General features: G+C 43.4%; 1 protein-coding gene across 1 annotated transcript in view; it reads left to right on the top strand.

Moving 5' to 3' along the window:
• The window catches only part of LOC124593848, a 542,124-nt gene that overhangs the window by 363,563 nt on the left and 153,798 nt on the right, over positions 1-24,763 (top strand). Inside the window, exon 5 of the mRNA XM_047132196.1 lies at positions 7,571-7,700. Coding sequence (XP_046988152.1) covers positions 7,571-7,700 — 130 coding nt within the window. The remainder of the gene's footprint in view (positions 1-7,570; positions 7,701-24,763) is intronic.

Below are 24,763 nucleotides of genomic sequence, written 5' to 3' on the forward strand. Positions count from 1 at the left end.
TAGATTATCTGGCTGTTTATCAAGGAGTTCCTTGCCGGGTGTGGGAGTGGCCATGTACGTAAAAACAGTATTCCATTTGAGTCCATAGACGTATCACGGCACTGCACTGAACAGATATTTGAATGTTGTGCAGGGACAGTCGAATGTAGTGAAACTAAACTTCTAATTGTTGTTGTTTATAGGTCCACTAACTCTGACTCCAGAGCATCTCTGCTCAACTTAGAGAGGGTTCTTGATTCACTTTGTAGGAAGTACCAGAAATTAGTTATATGTGGTGACTTCTATGTTAATTTCGTATATGACTGTGCTAGGAAAAGTATGTTGGTAGATCTCCTAAATTCATATGATCTGACGCAGACTGTGTTTTTTCCAGCTAGGGTGCAGGGGAACAGCAGCACAGCCACAAACAATATTTTTATTCATTCTTCATTCCTAGATTGGTATTCTGTTAGTAAAAGGGTGAATGGCCTTTCAGACCATAATGCAAAAATTGTAACACTAGAAGGCTTTTGTACACAAATAAATGTCACATATATACACAAACTATGTAGGGAAGTTAATCCAACAGCAACAGAGAATTGTGTAAACCTCGCCAAAGAACGAGAGTGCAGGATGTTTAGGTGGCGATAACACAGATGACAAATACAATGCTTTCCTTAACAAATTTCTTATGCTCCTTGAGAGTTGCTTTCCTTTAGAACGTTCTAAACGGAGTACTAGTAGTAAAAGGAAGCCTGGGTGGCTGACTAGTGGTATATGGACATAATATAGAACAAAGTGGGAATTATATCAAAATGCTACTAGAAGTAGTCACAATCAAGCAACAGTGACCCATTACGAACAGTACTGTAAGGTGCTTAAAAGTGTTATTAGGAAGGCAAAGCGTATGTGGTACGCAAATAGAATAGCTAATTCACAGGATAAAATTAAGACCATACCGTCAGTTATGAAGGAAGTGTCTGGTCAGCAGCACAACGTCGACGATATAAAGTCAGTTACTGATAAATCAGATATATGTACAGTATTTAACAATCATTTTCTGAGCACTGCTGCTGAATGAAATAAAAATTTAATTTCTACAGGGAATCATGTAACTCTCTTGGCAAATGCCTTTCCGTGTTTGATGTCTGAAATACTCCTCTATAGGGTGAGATTCAGTCAATAATTAAATCACTGAAGACTAAGGACTCTCATGGACATGACGGAGTGCCTAGCAGAATATTAAAATACTGTGCTGCACATGTCAGCCTTGTATTTAGCCATATCTGTAAGTTTTCCTTTAGAAATGGTCAGTTTCCTGAACTATGAAAGTACTCAGCAGTAAAGCCGCTTTATAAAAAGGGGTAATGGGATAATGTGGACAATTTTAGATCTATTTCTATGCCATTAGTGTCTGCTAAAGTTATAGAAAAGGCTGTGTATTTAAGGATAATTGATCATTTTATACAACACGATTTGCTATCAAATGTATAGTTCGGCTTTAGAAGTTGTTTACCTTCTGAAAATTCTATATTCTCTTTTCTCTGTGAGGTACTGGATAGGTTAAACAAAAGGTTTCGAACCCTAGGTATATTATTCGATTTCACTAATGCATTTGATTGTGTTGACAATGAAACATTGCTCCAGAAGTAAGACCATTACGGAATATGGGGAGTAGCCCACCTCTTACTTCAGCAACAGACAGCAAAAATGTCATTAATCACAGCGTTCAGAATGGGTGTGGTGTGGGGTCTGCGTGGGGTGCATTCAAATGGGGGGTGCCCCAGGGATCAGTGTTGGAGCCATTCCTGTTCCTTATTTATATAAATGATATGCCCTTTAGTATTACAGGTGACTCTAAAAGATTACTGTTCGCTTATGATATTAGCATGGTAGTAAAGGATGTTGTGTGCAACATTGACTCGGTTTCAAATAGTGCAGTTCATAACCTGTAGGAAATAAAGTAACGATAAATCATAGTAAGACACAATTTTTACGATTTCTAACACACAATTCAACAAAGCTTGACGTTTTAATTTCACAGAATGAGCATATGATTAATGAAATTGAACAGTTCAAATTTCTAGGTGTTCAGATAGATAGCAAACTGTCTTTTTCAAAGACTTAATGCTGCCATTTTTACTGTTTGAACGGTATCTGAAATGGGTGATCGTTTGACACGAAAATTAGCCTACTTTGCCTATTTTCATTCCCTTATGTCGTTTGGCATTATATTTTGATGTGAATCCTCCCATTCTAAAGAAATAATTTTGGTTCAGGAAAGGGCGGTTCGGGCAATAAGTGGTGTAAATTCACGAGCCTTTTGTCGACCCCTGTTCGCTAGTCTGGGTATTTTGACATTGGCTTCTCAATATATATATATTCCTTAGTGTCATTTCTTGTTAACAATATTAGCTCATTCCCAAGAACAAGCAGCTTTCACTCAGTTAATACCTGGCAAAAATCATACTTGCATTTAGATCGGACTTCCTTAACTCTCGTGGAGAAAGGTGTGCAGTATACTGCTGCTTCCATTTTCAGTAAGCTACCACAAGAATTCAAAAATCTTAGCAGTAATTCACGCGCTTTCAAATCGAAACTGAAGAGGTTCCTCATGGGTCAGTCGTCCTATTTTGTGGAGAGGTTCCTTGAAAATTTAATCTGATTCTTGTTGTATTGTTGATTGGGTTTACTTAAACTTTACTTGCCTTTTTTGGGTTCTTAAACATTTCATTATTATCTGTAATTACTTTTATGTTGTAATTTCATGTACTGAGACGTTCCACGACCTTGCAGATTAGCTCCTGAATTTGGTCCTACGGAACCTGACTTGTAAATAAATAAAATAAATAAGACATCCAACACTGCGTGAAATAATCTCAGAAATCAATGCGGGACGTACGACGAACGTACCCGTTCCGACAGTGCAGCGAAATTTGGCGTTATTGGGCTATGGCAGCAGACGACCGACGCGAATGCCTTAGCGTACAGCACGATAGCGCCTGCAGCGACTCTCCCAGTCTCGTGACCATATTTGCTGCACCCCAGACTACTGGAAAACAGTGGCCTGGTCACTCCCTATTTCAGTTGGCTAGAGCTGATGGTAGGATTAGCGTGTGCTGAAGAGAACGCGAAATCGTGGACCCATCAACAGGCTCTGTGTAAGCTGGTGGTGGCGCCATAATGGTCTGGGCTGTGTTTACGTGGAATGGACTGGGTCTTTTGGTCCTATTCTACCGGTCATTGACTGCAAATGGTTATGTTCGGCTACTGGGAGACCATTTGCAGCCATTCATGGATTTCATGTTCCCAAACCGCAATGGAATTTTTATGGAGGGCGTATCACGGAGCCCCATTTGTTTCGGACTGGTTGGAAGAAAATTGTAGACAATTCGAGCGATCGACATGAATTCCATCGGACATTTATGGGACATATTCGATGGTTTGTTATCGTTCACAAAATCCTGCCCCGGCAGCACTTTCAAGTTGTGGATAGCAACTGAGGCAGCATGGCTTAATATTCCTGCAGGGGACTTGTTGCGACCATGCCACGCTGAATTTCTGCTCTGCTCCATGGGAAAGGAGTTCGACACAATTTCAGGAGGTCTCCCATGACTTCTGTCATCTCGATGTTTGCCCTACCAGGCCCGGTAACAACAGTAAACACGAACAACACTAACTTACTTATTTCTGTCACAGAGAATTTCAGTTCTAATCATTTACATGCCATCTGATGCTGTGCCCCCGTAGAAATTTTCTATGACTTACGACTATCTATTCCGGGTGCTTCAGCTATCAGTCAAACATTGTATGATATATTCGATTTGAGATCTCAGTTACTTTTGTTTCATTGAAAATACCTTCATAACAGTGAAAAGTCCTAGAACATGCAATCACCAAAAAGTGTAATACAAAACATAGAATAATGTAACAACGCATATGTGCTAAAGTACTGTGATGTTTTTGTTGTCGCTACGAAAACAGTTCAGCATAGCGTCGATGTGCTGCGCGTTCACTGCATTCAATGAATCAGCACCGAATATGTATCGTGGTCTACTCTTCATCACCAGTAAACCCATGCATACTGTTGTTCATCACAGTTGACGCCCAAGTAACGCAGACCAACAAACACACTGGAGACAGAACCGATCAATAGTGAAGCAAGAAATCGAGCGAAACCCAATTACTATTTCCCGATCCACCGAAGGCCACGAGTATCTTCCACCAAATACTAAAAAATGTCCATGAACAACAATCAAAATTTTGTCCCACTACTAGTAGTGTACTCTGCGGATTATTATGGCTCAGGAATCGGATCCCCTGCAGCAATATACACTCCTGGAAATTGTAATAAGAACACCGTGAATTCATTGTCCCAGGAAGGGGAAACTTTATTGACACATTCCTGGGGTCAGATACATCACATGATCACACTGACAGAACCACAGGCACATAGACACAGACAACAGAGCATGCACAATGTCGGCACTAGTACAGTGTATATCCACCTTTCGCAGCAATGCAGGCTGCTATTCTCCCAAGGAGACGATCGTAGAGGTGCTGGATGTAGTCCTGTGGAACGGCTTGCCATGCCATTTCCACCTGGCGCCTCAGTTGGACCAGCGTTCGTGCTGGACGTGCAGACCGCGTGAGACGACGCTTCATCCAGTCCCAAACATGCTCAATGGGGGACAGATCCGGAGATCTTGCTGGCCAGGGTAGTTGACTTACACCTTCTAGAGCACGTTGGGTGGCACGGGATACATGCGGACGTGCATTGGCCTGTTGGAACAGCAAGTTCCCTTGCCGGTCTAGGAATGGTAGAACGATGGGTTCGATGACGGTTTGGATGTACCGTGCACTATTCAGTGTCCCCTCGACGATCACCAGTGGTGTACGACCAGTGTAGGAGATCGCTCCCCACACTATGATGCCGGGTGTTGGCCCTGTGTGCCTCGGTCGTATGCAGTCCTGATTGTGGCGCTCACCTGCACGGCGCCAAACACACATACGACCATCATTGGCACCAAGGCAGAAGCGACTCTCATCGCTGAAGACGACACGTCTCCATTCGTCCCTCCATTCACGCCTGTCGCGACACCACTGGAGGCGGGCTGCACGATGTTGGGGCGTGAGCGGAAGACGGCCTAACGGTGTGCGGGACCGTAGCCCAGCTTCATGGAGACGGTTGCGAATGGTCCTCGCCGATACCCCAGGAGCAACAGTGTCCCTAATTTGCTGGGAAGTGGCGGTGCTGTCCCCTACGGCACTGCGTAGGATCCTACGGTCTTGGCGTGCATCCGTGCGTCGCTGCGGTCCGGTCCCAGGTCGACGGGCACGTGCACCTTCCGCCGACCACTGGCGACAACATCGATGTACTGTGGAGACCTCACGCCCCACGTGTTGAGCAATTCGGTGGTACGTCCACCCGGCCTCCCGCATGCCCACTATACGCCCTCGCTCAAAGTCCGTCAACTGCACATACGGTTCACGTCCACGCTGTCGCGGCATGCTACCAGTGTTAAAGACTGCGATGGAGCTCCGTATGCCACGGCAAACTGGCTGACACTGACGGCGGCGGTGCACAAATGCTGCGCAGCTAGCGCCATTCGACGGCCAACACCGCGGTTCCTGGTGTGTCCGCTGTGCCGTGCGTGTGATCATTGCTTGTACAGCCCTCTCGCAGTGTCCGGAGCAAGTATGGTGGGTCTGACACACCGGTGACAATGTGTTCTTTTTTCCATTTCTAGGAGTGTATTTGCATGTTGATGTTATGTGGCAGTTCGAACCACTTGCCCTTAGGCATCACTTCCCAGGGACAGAAAGCGAACAAAAGTTTGAAAATATTTTTGTGAAGCTTGGTCATCAAGATTTCAGGGTTGCAGCCGGCATCTAGCCAAGATACTTCGCACCTGATGATGGCGAAATGGCTGTCAATCGAAATATTGCGGCAAGATGTCGAAGTCATCAGAGTGTTTTACATTCACATGAAGATGGCTGAACGTTTGTCAGTCGAAATATCTTGGCAAGATGTCAACGTCACTGGGCTACAATGCCGGCCGGTGTGGCCGTGCGGTTAAAGGCGCTTCAGTCTGGAACCGCGTGACCGCTACGGTCGCAGGTTCGCATCCTGCCTCGGGCATGGATGTGTATGATGTCCTTAGGTTAGTTAGGTTTAATTAGTTCTAAGTTCTAGGCGACTGGTGACCTCAGAAGTTAAGACGCATAGTGCTCAGAGCCATTTGAACCATTTTTGGGCTACAATTTCAAAGCCTTATGGACTAGTCATTACTTCGAGAAAACTTCAAGCATCACCTCACATAGCGATATCAGTACTGAATACAAGCCTGAGTGAAATGGGCATTGTTATTAGCAACGGCTACGAACGCGAGTGGAACAACTTTGTATCAGAACAAGACACACAGCTCACAGTGACATTTGCGCTTTTAAGCAGATATTTTCAGTGCAGTATACTTACCAGGACAAAGCACAGCTCACACCAGTGACGTTTGCCATTTTAATCAGATATTTTCAGTGCATTATACTTACCAAGACAAATGGGAGCAGTAAATATGAAATAAACGCAATTACTCTGTGGCGAGCAACAGAATACCACCAGTCTCTTGTATCAAATGCCGAAAACAGACGCCTGAAAAATATCCAAAATTTTCTCGCTGGAGTTCGGGTTTACCTTATACACATACCGTCACCACTAATGTACCTCCGGATTACTCTGGCTCAGGACTAGTAAGGGAATCCCATGAAACTATGCAGCTACCTGGCTGTGTTATGTTGCAATGGAAATCACTCTTCTGAACTGTCCAGAAAAGTGACCTTGGGCATCTTCTTCCGGCTGGGAGAAACCAAACGGAAGTCCGAAAACTGTTTTTACAAAAAGTTAGTCCGCGAGGTTTCGGGACTGCTGCCGGTTGAAGTGACACATTGCCGCAGTATTTCTGTAGATAAACATTCAGCCGTCGCACCATAAGATGAATGAATGGTTGTCCGCTGAATTATCGTGGGAAGATGCAGAAGTCATCCGAGTGTGTTACACTCACCTGAAAATCGCTGAATGGTAGTCAGGCGAAATATCGTAGCAAGATTTACAACGTCATCGAGTGTTTAGCACTCAATTGAAGGCGGATGAATGGCTATCGGCCGAAATATCGCAGCAAGATTTCGATCTTATTCCTGTGTTTTATTCTCACCTAATGACGGCTAAATGTCTGTCAACCGAAATATTGTGGCAAGATGCCGACGTCATCCGAGTGTTAGACACTCACGTGTTGAGGGCCGAATCCTTGTCATCCCAAATATCGTGGCAAGATTTCGTCGTCACCGGGCTACAATCCCGAAACCATTGCTCCTGAAACCGGGAAACTCCAAACATCACGTCGTATAGCGAGATTTTAGCAATCTCCGCAGAGCTCGTGCTTGCGGATGGTCGTCGACGTGCAGTCCATGGTGTATTAAAGCCGACATTGCGGGCAGCGTGGAAAAATCTTGAAGATGTGCGTTACCTTTAAACAACAAAAGCCGACCCATCGACTAAGACATACTCCCCTCACGGATCTGTCCTCGTTTGTTTCAGGTACGACCTGATGTACGGCGTGACGCAGATCGAGAGCTACCAGCTGTTCGGCAAAGAGGCGCTGGTGTACGGCATCCTGGAAAAGGTGTGCCTTGAAACGCTGAAAGATTACATGCAGGCGAGGTTTCAGGTCAGTGGTCCCATCCCACGTGGCTCACACCTGCTGCTTGTCACTGCTTCGGCCTTTCCTATTCCTCGCCTGAAAGCCGCTTCTCTTCTCAGTTTGAAAATTGTTTCTCAGACAATGGTGTAGGCCAAGTAATGAGATGTGTCCTTTGTAATGACATGTGGTCTATGATTTTCTTACAAGGCATTTCAAATTAACACTAGCACTTAGTTTGTGGGCACTTAATTTGTGGCACACAAAACGTCTATGCTGGATCGAAACTCGAACCGGGATACCTACCATGTACGAACAATGCGCTACTAATCGCACTATCTGTACAGAACTCACGGTCTACCTCGATATTTCAACTACTCACTTGTTTCCAGCCTCACTTTCCAATCTCAGCAGATGCCTTACTCCCGTTCTTGTCGACTAACACGTGTCAGAGAAAGGCTAGCACGGAGAATTCGACCTAGTGCATTGATCCACATACACTGCATGTCGAGCTGCATTTGTGCAGACGTTCCGGCCAAAGGGCCTTGTAGATCGTTCCTCACCCAACCGCAGTAGGGCGACCACGAAGTGTCTGTTAAGTAAAATAAAACACTTTTCGATTATGATCCCACATGAGTCTATAGCATCGGATGTTCCATATTACTTGTGATGAATGGTATGGTTGTTTCCACTACTGCTAATAAATGGTGACAGTTCTCACGTATCGCCTCAAGATTGTAGTACGATCTCGACAATGAAGTCTTGGTGCTGCTTAATGTTACTAGCGCTTCACTCATACGTTCGACTGTCCAGCAAAATAGCGCCATGTAAGCAGTAGAGACTGGAAAACTAGGTACTATTAAAAAGGTGCCACATATTCCTAAATGAGATAGTATTGGCCAGAATTAGAAGAAATGATGAGTCCAGAACCCAATATCTGATGAGATACTGGCCAATCTTCACTCTTTTTCCCATGTGTCACACAGAAATAGACCTTATAGGCAGTAATGCAAAAAAATGTTCACATGTGTGGGAAATCTTATGGGACTTAACTGCTAAGGTCATCAGTCCCTAAGCTTACACACTACTTAACCTAAATCATCCTAAGGAGAGACACACACACCCGTGCCCGAGGGAGGACTCGAACCCTCACCGGGACCAGCCGCCCAGTCCATGACTGCAGCGCCTAAGACCGCTCGGCTAATCCCGCTCGGCGAGCGATGCATGTGGTTACCAAGCGGCCTGACACATCTCTGAGATCTGCTTCGCTACATCACAGTGAACGACGCTAGCTTCCCAACGCAGTTGGATTCTTTCTGACTGTGTCATATGCATGGTCGCACGTTCTTGTAATGCCTGCACATTCTCTATGGGATGTGAGTGCGCCAATGACATTAAATGTTGCAAGCTTGCTACTCTCTTTTAGGATCTGGACTTAAATAAAAATAGCAAGGTAATGTTAATCAGAACACTGGGAGAAGTTGTGATCTAAATGACAATAGATTTATTCAACCTTAACATCACAAGACAAAATAAATGAATAAGGAAACGTCACACAAACATTTTTATTTGACAGATTCTTTAACTAACATGGGGTCTATGGTGGACAAATTGATCAGTCTGGGGTCGACACAGGACACTACCCGGAACACTAATTGCTATATCTCACTTCATATACATGAATCCGGCTTGTGGCAACTAAACTGCGCCACAATCAAACATCTATACTCTACTATTCCTAAAAAAGAAAAATATAGTTCGAAAGAACAGGGTGCCGAGAAACATATATTGGAGCCCTACGCAGTAACAGCGAATACTTTACCCTCCTGCTGGTCAGGGCAGCACACCACGATGCATTCGGCGACTGAAGTCATGGACGGCAGCAGTCTGTTATTAATGGCGCACGCCCGAAAAATGCAAGTACGCGGTCTCGTGTTCGGTTAATTTGGAACGCAGGTACTTTACCATGAGCTTCTGAAACCCCGGTGGATTCCAGTGTGCAGGTGTACCCGACTGCTGGTCTGACAAGCCAATCTGACTTCGTGCCACGACTATGCGTGATGGAATATGTCAAATGTTTAGACGGCCGACTCAAGGCAAATAAGTACACCCATGCATAACTCAATATGTGCATGATGCTAGAAGCAATACCTCTGATGGTTCAGAAGGTGACTGGCACAGGCTCTAAGTGGCATACTAGCAAAGGACACCAGTCTCACCGTTTAGGCAGAGACCTGCAGTTCTTTACTAGCGAAGCTCTGGTACAAGAGTGATCTTCTCTTTCTGTCCGCTTTCTTCCTCAGCTCGGTAGTAAAAGCTCATTTACATCTTAGACTCCCTCCACTTTAGCACAAGCCAATCACGAGCTGGAGCATGGCATTCGAAGCTCAGAGAGCGCCCCTTGCTCTGCATACACGGATTTGACCAATTGGGAGAAAAGGAAAAAAGATTCAGTTTCGCAGCCTTTTTCTCACGCGTTTGCGCCATGTCTTTTGCTAACAACATGACCAGGATGGAACCACAGCCCTCCATAAAAAGCCTTTTATCTCTTCTGTTGCGTCCATTTCGAAGTTTCCAAAGAACGGCCATAAACTCGCTAAAAGCCTCACGTTTTCACAAATATGTTTTGTAACAGAGTCTGGACGTCTGGGTGCCAGTGACCTGTCCCACCGAAATTCACAGAACGCACACAGATGTCCCGTCGGCTTCCTGCCTAATAAGGCCCCATCCTCTTCTTTATTGCCGGTCTACAACTCGCTGGCCATTGCAGCGGCGACTTGTCGCCGCTAGTCAGTCTACCTGGACACAAATGCTGACTGACTGGCGCCAACCAACGTGTTCTCACAATGAGGCCGCAGAACTCAGCCGTCCGGAAATGCTTCCACGCAGGTTCCGCAGAAAAAACGAGCTTCCCTGGCCCACCGTCACCATGCTTTTACAGCAGTCATTTAAGTCGGCACCCTATTCCTTTGAACGCAGGTAAAGCTTACCGTTATTCTTTCCCTAGAGCATGCAAGCGAGAGCATTAACCACTGCCCACCATTCAATTGACGTGTGAAGTCAAATTGCAAATCATATTCCCTAAGAAAAAGAAGCGGCATAACACTAAATCAAGAGTGAGAGTGCCCTGCAATCTCTCAATGTTCCCTGAAGCCAGGAATCCGACGGAGTCAGGACGGCCAGGAGTTGGCCACGCTAAGGGACCTCCAAGCTAGTCTATCGCCCATGAAATGTGCAGTGATGTACTGTCGTACAATAAGTAGAAACCGAGAAGGAGGGGGTGAGGGCGGGGGTGGGAAGTGCCTCGTATTTGAAAAACCATAATCGTCCTTCCACAATGGTAACATTCTCCAAAAGCGCTGGTAACACAGTGCGCAAGAACATTAAGACAGCTTAGATTACTCAATACTACAAATTGCTGGTCAGAAATAAAACAGTCTATATCTTAACAGGTATTAATTCCCGGACATGCAATTATAGGAACTTTTCTTCTAGTTTTCACCAATACTACCTCCTATGGGAACATGTGACGTTTTTTTAATAATCCTACATTATTACCGTTTTTAATACAAAGTGTCACAAATCAGCGCAGACGCTCCTTAAACAAAGTAGATATAGTTTCACTTAACATGCCACTACTGATAATAAAAAATTAAAAATGAATTGAATAAATGTTCATTTAGTGTACTGTGATATTAAAATATGCAGGTGCTTTTCAGTTTGAACCAATATACATTATTGCATATTTAATAATGCCTATCACAATTTATGTTGCCACTCACTGTAATTCAGACACGTAATCCACATGCGACAATGCGTATCACTCGACAGCACAGTTAATATAGAATTTTCTGCATTCCTATGCAAAACATGCGTTCTATTTTCACAACAGAGATGTGTGTATCAAGTGACAGTTAGTAGATTTCGGCAAAAGTGTTGCAAAACTTAAAGGATAAACACGCAGACAATACAGAACACAGTAAATATTTCCGGTGCACCAAATGTTTCGTTATCATTTGCAGAATCAATACCACTAGAGATGACATGCTTAGCTTATGTGAAGGAAGATAACGTTCTGGTGTGTGGGCTGCCTTATAATAACCTAATGGAATGTTGTCGAATTAAGTCGGGTGATGCTGAGAGAATTAGATTAGGAAATGAGACACTTAAAGTAGTAAAGGAGTTTTGTTATTTGGGGAGCAAAATAACTGATAATGGTCGAAGTAGAGACGATATAAAATGTAGACTGGCAATGGGAAGGAAAGCGTTTCTGAAGAAGAGAAATTTGATAACATCGAGTATAGATTTAAGTGTCAGGAAGTCGTTTCTGAAAGTATTTGTATGGAGTGTATCCATGTATGGAAGTGAAACATGGACGATAAATAGTTTGGACAAGAAGAGAATAGAAGCTTTCGAAATATGGTGCTACAGAAGAATGCTGAAGATCAGATGGGTAGATCACATAACTAATGAGGAAGTATTGAATAGAATTGGGGAGAAGAGGAGTTTGTGGCACAACTTGACTAGAAGAAGGGATCGGTTGGTAGGACATGTTCTGAGGCATCAAGGGATCACCAATTTAGTACTGGACGGCAGTGTGGAGGGTAAAAATCGTAGAGGAAGACCAAGAGATCAATACGCTAAGCAGATTCAGAAGGATGTAAGCTGCAGTAGGTACTGGGTGATGAAGAAGCCTGCACAGGTTAGAGTAGCATGGAGAGCTGCATCAAACCAGTCTCAGGACTGAAGACCACAACAACAACAACAACATTGTAATAATGTGCTCATCTGATGGTTTGCTGCTTCAAAGAGTGTGGCAGTCGATGATACTACAAGACATCAAAAGGTAAGTTAAACATATAGACCCACACTGCGACTACTAGGCTTCAAGGGCGACACTTAGTAACACTACTGTGCATCAACGGTGGCGTGTCCAATGTTACTAGGAGACATCAAAAAGTAAGTTATGCATATCGCTCCACACTAGGACCACTGTGCATGAAAGGTGGCGTATTACCAGAAAAAATGACCTGTTATGGATTTCCATTGTGCAGTGTTCTGGTGCGATGTGGGATAACAGGTGCATCACAGCGTAGGAGTGAAATGGCGTGGAAGACTACGCTTCTTGGTGCAAAACTTCTAAACTGCACACGGATTCACGTCGAAATTCTGGCGGTTTATGGACCCAATCCATTATCGTGTCCGTTACGTAGTGAAATGGGGGCAGCCCCGAATCCACCCGAAACCATGTAGGTAAGCGGGTAACAGGACCGAATCCTCCAAAACTGACACATTGTATGTTGTATTATAGCCAATTATATAATTATCTCTGCCGTGTTCCATATCTCCTTCCCCTACACCTCCCATGTTTTAAACATTCACTTATACACGCTTTGCGCGTGACCTTGAGCGGGACTTAGTCCCTGGCGCTATGCTGGTTGGACTTTATCTCGATAAGATAAAAGATAAAACTTTTAAACATACTCACAATACACGCGAAAAATTTTTACATCTTCTACTGTAACTTCATATGCTTTCCTTTGCCTACTTGGAGTATTCATAACATTTAGAACTGCTTCCTGCTTCAAACGGGAGGATTCAGTCCCATCGTCTTTCAGACCCTTGCGGGCTCGGGTGGATTCTGTACAATTTTTCTGATCGCGGGAGGATTCGGGGCTGCGCCCAGTGAAATGGTGCCAACAGACTTGGGTGAGTGTAATCGGAAAGGAAGGACACCGACCACAGAGAACCTCGTGTAGGCAATCGATGAACTTCTTAGCACGAGTCGCAGAGTGGCAACAGTGGACATTGTTCAGTAGATCCGCATCCCAACAGGCAGTGCACATTACACAGTCTGAGATCGTCTGCAGTATCCGAAACTGTGCTCACACTGGATTCCGCGATCACTATCACTTGCACACAAACGTGCGTAGTGTAGGGCGTCTCTAAATTTCCTTGTGCGTTACTATATGAATGATAATGCTCTCTAAGCCGCATCGCTACGAGCGCTGAGAGGTGAGTCCATCATTTCACACCTTCAATAAAGAGAGCATCCTTGGAATGGACCTCCTCGCCTCGCCTATGCGGAAAAAAATGCGAAGTTGCTTCACCTGCAGGTAATCTGAGGGAAAGCGCATGACCCACCGTTTTCTTCAACCGTGAAAGAATTGCGTACACGAGTTTATGGCAAAAGGCAGAAACATTAGTGCCGATTTGTACTGTGCAACAATGATATCACTGTGCAGGGCCATAAAGAAGAAGAGGCGTGGAAAATTAAGCAAAGACATCGTTCTCGTTCGCGACAGTGAGACATCACACTGAGCTCACAAGTTTTGCTGCAGCAGTCCATGTTTTGCACTAACCTATTTTCAACATTTAGGCAAGCTGAAACAGAGTATGGGAGGAAAGTGATTTTCCATCAACGCTGATGTTAACAATGCAGTTGGAGCGGCTATGAGGAGGTATTAAATGAAGAGGTGACATGTTGAAATTTCTAAGCTGACCGTTCACTATAGGTATACACTCCGCTGAGCAGAAGATCACAGTCGTATTAAGTTTACGTCACTGTTAATTTCGAAAAATCGCTAAACCTAACAAGGGTTGGGTAGCACGATTGTCAGCCAGTTTCGATGCGCTTTAAAGTAATGACTGGGAACCAAGTGGAAAGATCGAGGTAATTAAGCATTCGTTTTCGGAAAGGTAATTTCTCTTTTTCGTCGGTGAAGTATATTTTTCAATTGTTCGTTCTTTCAAGCAAAGCGATGGCGTTGCACTTACCACGATAAGCTACAGACGGATTCGAGTCAATCGGAAGATGAAGAGCAGAACGAAACAAAACCGACCTGGACACAGCACACGGGAAAGGCCAGGCCAGTTTTCGGCAACTGGTTCAGAAATAACTGAAACCGTGGCCTACACGGAAGAGCGCTTATTCCCGGAAGTATCACAAAACAGTTCTTCACAAGCGCATAGAAGACTGAGGGGATAATCTCATGCAACACTGACGTTATTACTATTACAGTGATGAAGGGTTGACTTAATTCATAATCGTTCGATTCTACATGTTAGTTAAGATGTTACTGCACGTACACTGCGCAACACAAGTGGTCACTTACATTTCGCATGCTAGCAGGCGCAATTTCATCGACGTAGCGCTACCCAGCTGTGGAGTGACGAAATGTTTGCACGCCACATGGGAATCAGTGAATATCCATCTCCATACAGGCAGATTTTTAAAGTTCCCAACTAAGGCGCGGCGGTGGCACTGGGTAGTCATAGAAAGACCCTAACTTGTTTCGTTCACACCTGTGTCAAGGTCGCATTGCCCCCCCCCCCCCCCTCCTGTGATCACGCCTCAGGAGGGCTGAGAAAACATAAACAACCTTTGCTGCTTCAGATCACATTAAACCTTCGGTGAACGATTTCGAAAGGTTCCTATTGGTACCACTGTGAACACCGGAGCAAAAATTTGTGATCGCGCTACACTCCAGAGAGGTCAGATTACATCCAGTGGAGTTGCAGGCCTACAATGTCCTTGGGTGTTGAATGGTCAATGTGGGGAGGAGAGGGGGGGGGTTGCTGAAGTGTCAAAGTTGTTAAGAATGTCGTTCTGTTGCACATTGCCCTGCAGACTGCTGTTTTCGACGGCAAAACGTGTGAATGCTTTATTGGCCGGTCGGGGTGGCCGAGCGGTTCTAGGCGCTACAATCCGGAACCGCGCTGCTGCTACGGTCGCTGGTTCGAATCCTGCCTCGGGCATGGATGTGTGTTATGTCCTTAGGTTACTTAGGTTTAACTAGTTCTGAGTTCTAGGGGACTGATGACCTCAGCAGTTAAGTCCCATAGTGCTCGGAACCATCTATACCTTATTGCGCAAGTGTTGACACTTTGGTGTTTGAAGCGTTTCCGTGCCTGAGGCTGACGTCAAAGGGCGCTTCGCTTTTTCACAGAGGGAGATTGTGGGCACCTCCGAGTTCAATTTCCAACTTCTGCAACGCAATGACAGATAATTATGGGGTCAGGACAAGTGACCCTTTTTGTTTTGCACTGTGTTGTTTAGAACACACTCTGTTTGATATTATTTGACTACGCTATAGATTTAAGCCATCGAAACAAGATTTACTGGAAAGAATGATGATCGTAGAGGAGTACTCTTATTGTATTTGCATTTAATTACCACATAATAGAACATGGAAGAATGGGGGAAGGGGGAAAAAGTGAGTGGGGAGCTGTAGTGCCGTGGTTTACGCACTTGTTTCGTCTCTGGACTGTACTGAATCAAAGTTTTGTTTGTAGGCACTTCTCTGGTCTTGTACATACTGAAATTCCCTTGCAAAATTACCATAGGATTCAGATAGATGAGTCAAAACAGAATTACACAGCTCATTGGTAATGTGAATATTCGGTAATTCGTTTCCAGCAACAGCAGAAGTGTATCTCTGTGTCAGGGCAATCCTGGCGATTTCTTTAGCCATCTGGAATGGCAAGACACAGCTGTAAGTTTAGTGACGCTGCCTAAAGCGCGGTAACTGGAACGAAGAAATAAGTAATTAAGTAACTTGTATGACTGGTGTAACGCAAGATTTTCATTTATGATACGTCGTCTGGTTCTGAACAGTATTAGTGTTGTAGAGCCTAAGTTGCTGTTGTAATGCAGTTTTGCAAACGTTATTGCTATACAGGATGAACCACCAAAAACTTGCGCCCCTGATATTGCAGAAATGAAAAGTACTATTGATGGGCGGTTTTCACAGAATGTATTGGTAGTTAGGGGCTCGTATTGTTAGCCGATAAACAGATTATAGTAATACTTGTGTATTTTTTGTGCAATTACACACTTGTTTGAACGGAACATGGCCTATTGGCATCAACAGACGAAAAGTAGGGTAAATTAGAATGTCAGTGGTGTTTTTTGCAGGATTCTAGTGCGAGCAGTTTACGAGGTATCGTGTTTTGCGAAGTTTCCAAACCGTCACTTGTTTCTGACACACAACCTGCGTAGTTGCTAGGTACGATGTCCTTATTTTTTTGCTTACAGGGTGCTTGTGTATTCCTTGAGTGCGTTGCAGCTTGCTAATCAGTTAGTGCGTGACAGTCCATGCACTAGGTCGTGAGTGTACGATGGGATCTACCAATGCAGAAAAAGCCGCCGACGTGCTCATGGTGTATGGAGAGCGTAGGAAGAATGCAGTTCGTTCTTGTACGGAATATGCGGCAAGATATCCCAATAGACGTCAATCATCTCGGCAATTACTTATCAACTTCTTCACCCAGTTACGTGAAAGCGGAAGTGTAGACCTAGACAAAGAGAAAGTAGGAAACAAGTGAGGACGGAAGAGGGGGAAATTTATGTTCTTGCTTTTTTTGGAGTTGATTTGCACCACACGTAGAAGTAGTATGAGTCAGCAGAGTATCCTGCGCATTCTCTATCGACATAGGTTCCATCCCTGTGGCACCTCTCTCCATCAAGAGCTGCGTACAAACTATTGTGAGAATGGTATTAACATGGGCATTAAGACACAGTATTCTAGACGTATCATGTATCTATTTACCTGTGAAGTCACATTTACCAATCACGGCCAGGTAAACCGCCGAAACATGCGCTACTGATCTGTGGACAATCCTAGTAGGCTTCGTCTGGTGGAACGTCAGCGTCCATGCAGTATAAACATATGGTGTGGGGTACGTATAGACACTTGTTTCATAGACGGAACACAACGCGCACAAGAACCGCAACCTAGTAACACACCATCTTCCATGGATGCTAGAAGACGTTCCTCCGCAGATTAGGAGGAACCTCTGATTACACCATAATCGCTGTGTGATCTTAGGCTTTTCCGGCGAATTAACTGTTTGTATTGTTCTCGGGTGTCCAGCCGGGTGCAGTCGTTTTCGAACCACGATATTTCGACAGCGTTCCCTGCCGTCATCTTCAGGTGATAACTGCAGACTAAGCGTCTCCGATGAATTTCCTCCCCTTTATACTGTGATCGCTCCCCACCCCTTCCCCCGCGTCATGCCGCACGCAGCACTGCGTGGAGTGGTCGTAGGGAGGGGCGGACTGCTGGCTGCTGGATGCGAACTGCGGACCATCAGATGTCCTGTGGCCTTCGTCGGGCGCGGAAGTCGCTTTGGGTCGGCGCTGTGCTTTTAGTTGGCCGAGTTCTGGGTCCCCAGGCTTTGCTGAGATTTAACCCGGCGTCTCTGTGGATCAGCCCGCCCCTCCCCACCACCACTCCACGAAGCGCCGCGTGCGGCAGGACGCAGGGAAAGGGGTGGGTAGCGATCAGAGTACAAAGGGGAGGAAATTCAGCGGAGATACTCAGTCTGCGCCGGCCGAAGTGGCCGTGCGGTTAAAGGCGCTGCAGTCTGGAACCGCAACACCGCTACGGTCGCAGGTTCGAATCCTGCCTCGGGCATGGATGTTTGTGATGTCCTTAGGTTAGATAGGTTTAACTAGTTCTAAGTTCTAGGGGACTAATGACCTCAGCAGTTGAGTCCCATAGTGCTCAGAGCCATTTGAACCATACTCAGTCTGCATGTATCACCTGTAGATGATGGCAAGGAACACTGTCGAAATATCGTGGTTTGAAAACGACTGCACCCAGCTGAAGACCCGAGAACAGTACAAACACCATAATGGCTGTTCAGCCCTTCATACACGAAGTACTACAGCGTGTCTTCATTAATTGTTTCCAAATCTTTGGTTTGGAAGCAGATGACCTGTACTTTGGCCAGTCCATTCCCTGGATTTGATGCCTGTAGACTTTTTTCTGTGTGGAAAGGTGAAAGACTCTGTCTAAAAGGACATACCAACTATATTCGATGATATACAACGACGTGTTCTGCAGCCCACTCGGACACGTCCTCTGAAGTACTAGCGTGTGTGCAGCAGTTGTTCCATACCAGACTGGAAGCGTGTACTGCCGCTGAGGGTGGTCATTTTCGAACACAACCTGTGATGGTCAGTTTGTCTCGCTACTGGTCAGAATGTATATAACTAGTGTATGCACTTGTGTTACTCTTCAGTGTGTGCTACTGCAGGCATTGCACAAGTGTCGGTGTGTGAACTTTTCAAAGTACGATGTCTCTTAAACGACTTGCACTATAACCCTGCAACAAACACCATTAACATTCTTATTTACCCTACTTCTACTTTGTTAATGTAAATTGGCATTGTTCCATTTAAAGAAGTGTACATTTGCACTACCTATTGACTGGATAAAAAGATGAGCCTCTGAATACCAATCCAATGTATGAGAATCGCACATCAAAAGCACTTTCTCTTTCCGCTACATACATACGGTAACATCACCTGTATTTTATCCTTCAGGCTGATTAGATAGTGTACAAACAGTCCGCAACCGGTCATCAATAAATAAATTGCCTTCCGGTGCGACTTAAGACAGTTTTCCTGACAGTTTTTAAAATCAAAAAAGAACTGCGGATACATTCCAAAGCCAGCATACAAAGTAACTCAACTTTTTCGCGGTGCTGATTGAAACATAATATCCTCCTCACGTCACTGCTGTAAGGTGTTCTCCAGATTCCTCCGATATATACTACCTGATCAAAATTGTATAGGCTCACATTAGTGGGTGTGCCCACCCTTAACCTATATGACGAATGAGAAAACTTTCAGTGATGCTTCTGAATGTCTATAGAGGAATGGTAATCTGTTCTTCCTCAATAGCCGAATCCAAAGTATATAATAATGTTGGGTGATGAGGTTTAGAACAAAGTCGACACTCTTTATGCAAGGATTTCACGAAGGAGGATGCCTTGGTTATAGTGGGTGGTCCGGGAAATAGCATTGACAGAGACTCTGAATATTCCATAGAGAGTGACCTGGTGAAGATAGCATCAGCAACGAAGCATACGAGTGTGGGATTTGTGTCTGTGTTGAGACGCCATGATCGGCCTCATCTGAACTCTTCTGAAGAGAGGATGAACTTGTAGTTGGAGTGGCTGCTTAGGACGGATATAGGGTCCCATATTGGTTTGATTCCTGTGGATGCTATTGATACGTGGGACTACACTAGGCATGGCCTTCACCTCAATAGGATAGGGAAGCGAAAACTGTCTGGGTTGATTGCAGAAAACTTAAGGGGGCACACTGTCACAAGTGGCAAAGTACCAGTGGTCACAGGTGTCCGAGGGATGCCTTTTTTAGGATAGGGAAGGGGGATAGAAAACGAGTTTTAAGAGAGATTGGCAGACACACTCAGTTTGAGAAAACAGATGAACAGGAGTCAGATTTTAGCATACAGCCTCCATTTAAACAATGTTTTACAGAAAGTAATCAGAAACTGCCAGTTCATCTTCACCAAAGCAGTTATAATCCCATTAGTATGCAGTATCAGTTATCTTTATTACACCAGAACATTCCGGGACTCAGAAATGAAGTTGATGAACTACTCATTTGTATCGATGAAATGAATTCATTTAACCAAATTGACATAATCTGCCTCTCCGAACATCAAGTGACCACTGGTATAGATATGTTAGAGATTTCAGGATTTAAGCTAGCTTCCTACTTCTGCAGAGTAGATATGGATGTAGGAGGAGTTGCCACATTTATTAAAAACTGCCATAAATTCAAGAACATGGACATTAATAAATTCTATTTAGAGCAGCATCTAGAAGCATGTGCAACAGAAGTAGAGTTCCATAACAGATCCTATATAGTATTAACTACTTACCGAGCACCTGCAGGAAATTATAATCTATTCATATATCATCTAGAAGCTCTTTTGGGTTATTTAACAGGAAGAAACAAAGAAATTTTGATTGCTGGTGACTTTAATACAGATTTTCTAATGCAATCTTTCAGTAAACATTTACTGCAGTTAGTAATGTTGTCTTTCAATCTAACTCACAATGTAAACTTTCCAGCTAGGATCTCTAAATCCTCAAGGACAGCCATTGATAACATTTTTATACACAAATCAAGGGAACAAAATCATATCATAAAACCTGTAATAAATGGACTATCAGATCATGACATGCAGCTCCTTGTTTTAGATGTAAATTATTAGCAGATTATCAAGACTGCTAAATCTGAGTACAGGAGAGAATTCAATCAACGAAAAATTGAGTGTTTTAGAGAACTTCTCAAAGATATGAACTGGAAAGATGTTTATAGTGCTCATGACATGAATGAAAAATATAACACATTCATGAACAATGTCAGTAGCATGTTTGAAAACTGTTTTCCTCTAAAAGTTACTCAAATTAAACAGAAGTCTATAATAAAACCATTGATCACACAAGGAATAAAGATTTCCTGTAAGACAAAAAGGAAAATGTATCTGTCGACCAAGAATAGCTCCAATGCTGATGATTTAGCTAAATACAAGGAATACTGTAAAATATTTAAAAAAGTAATTCAGACATCTAAACAAATGCACTACGAGAAGAAGATAGGAATGTCAGTGAACAAAATAAAAACAATATGGGATATAGTGAAAGAGGAGACTGGTAGAACCAGAAAGGAACAGGAGCAAATAGCACTAAGGGTAGATGACACATTAGTAACCGATGGGCATAGTGTGGCAGATCTATTTAGCAAGTACTTTATATTTGTTACAGATAGAATTGGATTGTCAGGATCAGTAAATAATGCCCTTGAATATCTGAAACTAGCCTTTACAAATAGCTTCAGTTACATGAATATGTCACTCACTTCACCAAAAGAAATAACTTCCATAATAAAATCTTTAAAAACAAAGCATTCTAGTGGTTACGATGAAATATCAACAAAGTTAATTAAGGCATGTTCTTGTGAGTTTAGTACAATTCTAAGTTACTTGTGTAACCAGTCAATTATAACTGGGACATTTCCTGACTGGCTGAAATATGCAGATGTTAAGCCTCTATTCAAGAAAGGGGATAAAGAGATGCAATCAAACTACAGACCGATTTCTCCTTTGCCAGCATTCTCAAAAATTTTAGAAAAAGTAATGTACAGGCAGCTTCTCAACCATCTGACCACAAATAACATATTATCAAGAACACATTTTGGATATCTGAAGGGTTCTGATATCGAAAAGGCTATTTACACCTACAGTGAAAATGTACTTAATTCATTAAATAACAAGTTACAAGCAACAGGTGTGTCATTTGTCAAAGGCATTCGATTGTGTAAACCATAACATCCTCTTAAATAAATTAGAAATTCTTTGGTGTCCCGGGTGGTGCTGCAAAATGGTTCAAGTCATACCTCACTAACAGGAAACAGAGGGTGTCAGTGCAAGGGAATAGTGAATTAAGTCATCAGTCATCATCAGAATGGGTAGAAATTACATGTGGTGACCCACAAGGATCCATCTTAGGGCCATTGCTTTTTCTTGTGTACATTAATGATCTCTCATCAGTTACACTGCCAGAAGCAGAGTTCGTTTTGTTTGCAGATGACACAAGTATTGCAATAAATAGTATGTCGAGTGTATTTCAAGAAAGATCTGCTAATGATATTTTGATGGATATTAGTAAATGGTTTACAGCCAACTCACTGACATTAAACTTCGAAAAGACTCACTACATGCAATTCAAAACCTGTAAGAGGTTTCCACCCAGCATATGCATAAAATACGAAGAAGAGCAGACAGAAGAGGTTCACAGTCTTAAATTCCTGGGATTACAACATGGTAATAAATTCATTTTGGAGGAGCACACCACAGAACTGCAGATACACCTTAACAAGTCTGTATTTGCAATTCGAGTGTTAGCAGACATAGGCGACATAAAAGTGAAAAAGCTTGCATACTTTGCCTACTTTCATTCCATGTCATATGGTATAATATTTTGGGGTAACTCTTCAAGTCAAAAAAAAGTTTTCAGAGTCCAAAAGCGTGTAATACGTATTATTTGTGGAGTAAATTCACGGACGTCTTGTAGAAACCTCTTCAAAGAACTGGGTATACTAACTACTGCCTCTCAGTATATTTACTCCTTAATGAAATTTGTCCTAAATAATATATCTCTTTTTCCAACAAACAACTCAGTTCATACATACAATACCAGGAACAAAAATGATCTGCACAAGGACTTAAAACCACTTCCTTTAGTTCAAAAAGGGGTCCACTACTCAGGAACACTCCAATAATTTTCCAGCAAACATACAAAATTTAGCTACAAATAAAGATCAGTTTAAAAGGAGCCTGAAAGACTTACTAGTGGCCAACTCCTTCTACTCCATTGACGAATTTTTTAATAGAAACAAATGATGTATTGTATATATTCATACTATTAGTACTGTTATTTCAGCTTTTTTAAAAAAAAGTAGTGACATGTTCCACATCCACGAGGATCTCCTTAACACGGATCTATGGAACGAAAAACTAATCTAATCTAATCTTACTCACCCCAATGGTGTTCCGTTGGTTTCAGTTCGAGAATAAGGACGGCCAGTCAGTTTTGGGAGTGTTACTGTCCACACACCGTTGCCTCACAGGTTCTACATTACGACAGGGTGCATTGTCATGCTTGCAAAGTTATCATCTCCAAACTGTTCCTCAACTGTACGCAATACACACCGCTGTAAAATGCCTTTTTATCCTTCCACATTTAGCATTTTCCCAAGCGCTGTAAGGAGACCGCATCCAGACCACGGAAACGCTTCCATAACCTCACACCACCACTCCACACTTCACTATAGACACTACTCATGACTGTACATAACGTTTTCCAGATGATCGCCAAATACAAGCCGTTTCATCAGATTGCCAAAATGTACTGAAGCTCACTCGTTTCTAGTCATACACAGTCGCTCTCCACTCCACCTCGAGCGTCTCTTAGCACTGAGTACAGAAATGAATGGAATATGAAGATCTGCTCGACCACTGTATCCTATTCGTTTTAACTCGCTATGCACACTCATAGTACTAGCTGGACTGCTGGGGGTACTCTGGAACTCAGAAGTGATTCCTTCCGTTGATGCATGCAATTTTGTATAATCATCCGCGGATCCGTGTCCGTCAATGCGTGAAGTCAGCGTGGTCTCGGTTTATCCGTGGTTTTCACTTCACAGACACATCACTGCCTCGGGGTGGACAGTTTCGAAGGGTTGAAATGTTCCTGACGGGTTTGTTATTCAGGTGACAACCGGTGACTAGTCGAAGTCACTGAAATCTTCTGGCCAACCCATTCTGCTGTTAGCAATAATAGCCTCAGGTGACATCCATTTCATTTCCGCATGACATAGTGTGTCCGGATAGTAGCGAGTAGATAGTTTAGGGTTCATTATTGATGTCGCTGCTTCACATGGCATTTAACGCCTAGACACGTAACAGAATCCTCCGTAAATATTCAACTGAAAAAAAATTATTAATAATCATCACATACGAAAAAAGACGGACCTCATGAGAAGTAGCAGAAATGAGAAGAGCGAGAAATGTAAATTTAGGATTGATGGTCACGAAGTTGATGAAGTTAAAGAATTCTGCTACCTAGGCAGGAAAATAATCAGACGGAGCAATGAGGACATCAAAAGCAGACTAGCAGTAGCAAAAAGGGCATTCCTGGACAAGAGAAGTCTGCTAGTATCAATCATAGGCATTAATTTGTGGAAGAAATTTCTGAGGATGTATGTCTCGAGCACAGCGTTGTATGGTAGTGAAACAAAGACTGTTAGAAAATCGAAAGAGAAGAGACACGAAGAATTTGAGACGTGTTACTACAGACGAATGTTGAAAATTATGTGGACTGATAGGGTAATGGAAGAGGAAGTTTTGCGCAGAATCGGAGAGAAAAAGAATTTGTGGAAAACACTGACAAGGAGAAGGAACAGGATGAAAAGACATCAGTGAATGACTTCCATGGTACTAGACGGTGATGGAGAGGGCAGAAACTGTAGAGGAAGACGTAGCTTGCAAGTGCTATTCAGAGATGAATGGGGTTGGCACAGGAGAAGAATTCATGACGGGCCACTTCAAACCAGTCAGATGACTGATGGCTCAAAAAATAAATAAAAAACGAAGTAAAATTGAGGTCAGCAGCGTTATGCCTCAGAAACTTAAGCTCAACACAAATTGCAGGCGACTCGTGAAAATACCATACCACAGGGATTTACAGATAATACAAAATAAGAGGAG

This window comes from Schistocerca americana, chromosome 2 (genome assembly GCF_021461395.2).
Source record: "Schistocerca americana isolate TAMUIC-IGC-003095 chromosome 2, iqSchAmer2.1, whole genome shotgun sequence".
Classification (NCBI taxonomy): domain Eukaryota; kingdom Metazoa; phylum Arthropoda; class Insecta; order Orthoptera; family Acrididae; genus Schistocerca; species Schistocerca americana.